The 5,430-nt window shown below is 59.1% G+C and overlaps 2 protein-coding genes across 2 annotated transcripts; one reads left to right on the top strand and one right to left on the bottom strand.

The window, feature by feature from the left end:
- Positions 1–3: 3 nt before the first annotated feature.
- NEURL2 (neuralized E3 ubiquitin protein ligase 2) lies at positions 4–2,447 on the top strand (the record flags this gene model as incomplete). Its single annotated transcript, XM_003212115.4, has 2 exons — positions 4–355; positions 2,101–2,447. Coding segments are annotated over 2 exons (468 nt in total), but the record flags the coding sequence as incomplete, so codon positions are not given.
- Positions 2,448–3,786: 1,339 nt separating this feature from the next.
- On the bottom strand, positions 3,787–5,429 carry ZSWIM1 (zinc finger SWIM-type containing 1; the record flags this gene model as incomplete). The annotated part of the gene is made up of 1 exon (XM_010722656.2): positions 3,787–5,429. A coding segment is annotated over one exon (1,269 nt), but the record flags the coding sequence as incomplete, so codon positions are not given.
- Between the last annotated feature and the right edge of the window lies 1 nt (position 5,430).

Raw genomic sequence — 5,430 nt, 5'->3', positions numbered from 1 at the left:
GACGGGCAGGAGGAGCCGGCCCCGGCCCCGGCCCCGCTCTGGGAGCCCGAGCTGCGCATCGAGGGCGTGAGGATCCCCCGCGACAAACTGGTGGGGCGCAGCCGCCCCGGACGCTACAGCCATCTCCTGGATGAGCTGTACCGCACCAACGTGCTGCCTCCCACCGCCCTGCGCAGCCGCATCGGCGTGCTGTACGCCCCGCGGCCCGACGGCACCGCCGACATGCACATCGTCATCAACGGGGAGGACATGGGGCCGAGCGCCCGGAGCCTGCCCACCGCGCGGCCGCTCTACGCTGTGGTTGACGTCTTCGCCTCTACCAAAAGCGTCCGAGTGATCCAGGTGGAATACGGCTGTGGGTATCTGCGTGGTGACCCCGCGGTCCGGTGGGCAGCATTTGAGTGGGACGGGACGTGGGGCACAGAGATACAGGGTGGGGGGCGTGGCAGAGCATCCCGAGTCCCCATAGAGTGCGGTGAGGCCCCACTAGCAGCGGTGCCCCCCAGAAGCCGTGCCGTGGCAGGGATGTGGTTTGGCTCCCGCACCCCTCACTGTGGAGCTGGCAGCAGCTCCAGCACTGGCTCGGCCCGGCCCGGCCCGAGGTCCCCCTCCAGCCCTGTGCTGGCTGCTCAGTGCCCCAGTCTCACCCCACCCGGAGCCAGGGCTGCAGCAGCAGATCCAGGGCAGACCCCCGCGGTGCTGCAGCCGTTGGGTAACATCCAGGTGTCCCCAGGCAGGGTGGGGCTGGAATAGGCAGCCCAGCACAGCCACGAGCTCCTGCGAGCAGTCAGCTAATAGGTGCTAATTAGAAGCGTATTGGAAAAATGAGCACGTGCTCAGGATGATGAAGGATGTGAACCAGAAGAAGAAATAGTCTTGGGTACCGATGGCTGGGCCACCATCATGCTGCTGTGCCACCTGTGTTTTACATAATTGGGAGATAATGAGGTCTTGGCATAGCAGGCACAAGGCCAAAGACAAAGCAAACAAGATACCAGGACCCACAGCAGAGTGACTCCTGCAGAGGGAACCTCAGCCCCGAGTTCAGCCTCTCAAGGTCTGGCATTCCCTGTGCTGGCTGCTTCCTTCTAGAAGCAGTGGGGGGAGGGGGTGAGCAGCAAGGACTCCCAGCAGGACACAGTGCGAAGTGAGGACCAGGCCAGCAGTGCACCAGAGGCAGTGAGCAACCCAGTGCCAGCTGCCCACAGATTTCAGCAGCTGCTCTTTCTGCAGCATTTCCCATAGTTTTACAAATCAGCCGTGGTGTAGTTCTGCTTTTGCTGGGGTGTGGGTAGTCAAGTGAACCCTGCAGCTGAAGGGCAGGAGACGAGACACTGTGCGGGGGGGGGCCACACTGCTGCTCACCGAACACTCAGGGCTGCGAGCCCCGGCCTACGATAAGCATTGCAGACATCCAGGAGCAGCCCAAGGCCGGGGCCGTGCTGGGCACAACGCTGCTTTGTCTGGCACTGCCCCGAGGCCTCGTGCTGGAGGCCGTGTGAGAGCGGAGCAGCTGGCCCACCACCCAGGGCCCAGCTCTGCAGCGTGACACCACAGTCAGCCCCCCCGCCCCGCGCTGCTGGGGGCTTCCCACAGCTCATAGAGGAGGAATCCGCCCACAGCGTGTGTCACAGGGGTCAGGGGGCCGATGGAAGACGTGTCCCGGGAGCATCATGTGAGTCCTCCCTGCAGAGGAAGGCTTATGGTGCAGTGTGGGGATGATCCACCGAGGGGATGAGGATGAAAGGAAAACAGTGTGTGGGCACGTGGATCCCTGGAGGAACCATGTAGCAGCCCCGAGAGAAAACAAATGCAAAACACCACAGTAACGCACTGTGTAGGCACATGACTGCAGGGCCGCCACGCGCAGCCTGGCTGCAGACTCAGCCTGTTAAAGGAGCTCCAGCCTGGGCAGAGCATGAGGACCCCACAGGGTGAAGCTCTCCCCCAGCACAGCCCTGCAGGAGGACGAGCGCTGCCTGCAGCAGAAAATTCCCCAAATGCTGCCCAAAAGCGAGGAGCCAGCAGGGAGCCCTGCACACCACTCTCCCAACATCACTGTCCCAGCCACCCCAGCTCCTTCTGTTTGCTCTCTTGCAGTCCCTTCCCTGCAGACACTCTGCCGGCTGGTCATCCAGAAGCACGTTGTGCACCGCCTGGCCATCGACGGCTTGGATCTACCCCCCATGCTGAAGCACTTCTGCCAACACGAGTGAGGAACTGAGTGCTGCATGGCCCGACAGCCCCCGGCCCCCACAGCATGCCAGAGAGACTTTCCTCTGTGTGAACGGGTACGGTTGGAGCTCTGAGCACCCGATGTAGCTGTAGGTGCCCCTGTTCATTGCACGGCCTAGATGGCCTTCAAGGGTCCCTTTCAACTCAAATTGTATGGTTGGGCTCGTGCCCGCTCACAGAAAAGAGTGAGTAATAAAGCACTTCAAGGCACAGCCTGAGCTCTCTGCGTGGTGCCGGTGCACAGAGCCCAGGAAGAAAGCTACAATTTCCTGGGTCCACAGCGGGGGCACTGAGCACTGCCTGCGGGTCCTCCTGGTCTGCCTGCCTGAGCAGCAGCCCCGAGACTGCGGGATAGAGGCCTGTGATATGGGATGCTACGTGCTGGGGCACTGCTACTCAGTGCTGTGGCAAGCTCAGAGCACTGCCAGAGGCGAGTGCAGGGCCAGCAGCCCCAGCCCAGGCTCCTTTCTGGCTGGAAGCAGCCTGCAGCAGTGAGAGGGCGGCCTGGGAGGCTGCGCTGCCAGCAATGGGCCCTCACAAAGGGCTGCAGGGCTCCCTGCTCACGTGGAGGGTAAATTGCAGCTGGGCCCTGTCCCAGCCACGCAGTTTCGCTCTTGGGAAACATGTTTACTGAGAAAGGGATGACTTATTTCCTGTGCTCTCCGTGAAGAGGCGGAAGGGTCGGACTGCTGTCTATACACCACGTGCAGGGAGCAGCTCCTCGTGCCTGTGGCCATGAAGCCAGTCACAGCAAGCTGGGGGAGGTCTGGCAGTCCCTGTGCAGCCCCTGGTCCCAGCCTTGGCTCACTGTATGCCTGTGCTGTGTTTCCCTGGGGAGACTGCTTCAGGAGCAGCCAGAACACACAGCTCTAAGCTCATAGAAAGGTGTTTTAGGAAACACTATATTTAGACAGAGGGATTTGATATTATCATACAACATGACAAAACCCTCAAGTGAGAGGAAATTCCCAACCACACTGCAGTTCTACTGCAACAGGCCAACTCTAAAATCCGAGCGTTACTGAAGCACCAACTGTGGGAATGAATTACAGAGATCAATAGAGGTCTGTGGTGCTTTCTGCTCCTCACCAGATGTCCCCAGCACATTCCCCAGGACACAGCCAAGGGGCTGGAGGAGGGCTGGCAGCTCACCAACTGCACAACAGCTTCTGCAGGCTTGGGTGAACGCGTGTTTGTTCTTCTTCGTGTTTTTTCCTCCCCCACCCCACACACCCAAAGTATTTGCTCTGTGCTTTGCAGAAGCCTTGTTTGTACTGCCGTGACCCCCAGCAGGCAGGAGGGAGGGCAGTTCCATTTTCTGAATAATTAAGAGCAGCTGCCACAGCCAGATAAACAAACGCCCCAACCCGGGCAGCACTGCCAGCAGCAGAGATCGCCACCCTCAGGTTCTGCTGCTCCTTAACACACAGGCTCACTCGCCTAATGAGCGGGCAATGAAATTAAAACTGAAAACCAAGGAAAGATGTTAAAAACCCTGCCCAGCCTCACTGCCCTCTGGCAGAGAACGATTGCCTCAGAAACACACTCAGCTCCAAAGTGACAAAGGCCCATTTATTGGCTTTGTTGCACAATACCCTCACAGCCGGACGCTGGAAGGACCTGAAGGTGCTGGCCAAAGATCAAATAATTTTATCACATTATTAAACTATCACTTCCTACCCCACACCACCCTCAGCTCACCCCATGCATTTCCTGCTTGTTAGGTCAGCAGCTTGTTACCCATTACAGTTCAGTTGGGAATTTGTAAACCAGCTCCACAGCTCCCCCATGCAGGAGTGGATGCTCACTCATGAAGCGGCCCAGCCAGCCCCTAACTCCTGTGGGGTACAGTCTGAATAAAGAGAGCAATGAAAGCAGGAGGGATGCAGCAGAGCTGCAAGCAGTGCCAGCCTCACTGTCCCACACTAGAGTTTCACCTGCATGTAGGGCCCGATCCAGCTGTCAGCCAGCGCTCGCAGGGTGCTGCACCGGAGCTCAAACTCCTCTGTGCTACAACAGGTGAGGAGCTGGCTGATCTCTTCTGTGAGTGAGGACACAGCCAGGAATTTGTCTCGAGACTCATCCCAAGGGCTCTCCAGGTCCTCCAGAAGGTGGTCAGCACTGCCTCGCACGCTCTTGATGATGACGTCACGTCCCTTCTGCCACTGCCTCCCCAGCATCTCAGGCTGCAAGGTCTTTCTCTCCGAGTTCAGCACAGCCTGGATGTGCCGGCAGGGCAACTGGAACGTCTGGTTGAAGTGGCATGTACAGTGGCACAGCCCTTCCTGAGTCACTTTGTGAGCATCTTCAAGGATCTGTACGTTGACAGCATCTGTGCTGGTGCCTATCAGCTGCACAGATTTCTGAACCACTGCAAGCTCGCTCAGGCACAGCCTGGCAGCAAACTCCGTGCAAATATCAGACAAAGATTGCACGATACGTTCTTCAGCCCTTTGGTTCATCCCCTCATCGCTGTCCCCCTCTGGATATTCTGTAGCCTCCTCTTTAATTGCAGGAGATGAAGGAATGTACAAGGAGCAAGTGCTCACGGACCCACTCTGGAGGAGAGGCTGGGGAGGTGCAGGCTGGCTGCGGAGGGCCATTGGGAGTTGAGGAGCTGCTGCGGTTGCCATGGGAAAGTCCGGGACAGAGCACTGGGATGACTGATCCTGACAGCCATCCAGGGGCTGGAGGGGGGAATTCGAGGTGGGTGGGGTTTGGGAAGCTGCACGGTGATCAGGACAGGCAGCGGAGCACACAGTGTTACTGGGAGGGCTCTCAGAAACACATTTCTGGTAGTACTTTGCAAACGAGGCAATGCAAGTTTCCAGGAAGAGCTCAGCACTGAAAACCTGGCTTAAGCCCTGAGTGACTGTCTCCAGCTCCATAAAATAGTCAGAGCTCTTCTTGCAGCTTCTGTCCCCGTGCGTGGCCCAGATCTTATTGGTGAGCAGCCAGTGAGCGTGGAGGCGCGGCAGCAGGTCCGGCGGTACCGTCTCACTCAGGACGCGGTGCATCTCCCTCCGTTTGCTCTCCGTGGCCCTGCACATGGTGCCGTGCAGGGTGCTGAGGAGCAGCTGCTCGGCCCGGCGCTCCAGGCCCAGCCGCTGGATCTGCTCCTGCAGGTGCTTGCACACGTGGAAGGCTGAGAGGCGCACCTCGGCCCCGGGGAAGGCCTGGCCCAGCGCCACGGGC

The sequence above is a fragment of the Meleagris gallopavo genome, chromosome 22 (assembly GCF_000146605.3).
Source record: "Meleagris gallopavo isolate NT-WF06-2002-E0010 breed Aviagen turkey brand Nicholas breeding stock chromosome 22, Turkey_5.1, whole genome shotgun sequence".
Taxonomy (NCBI): domain Eukaryota; kingdom Metazoa; phylum Chordata; class Aves; order Galliformes; family Phasianidae; genus Meleagris; species Meleagris gallopavo.
Note: the sequence above shows the minus strand (reverse complement) of the source record. Positions and strands in the feature narration are given on the sequence as shown.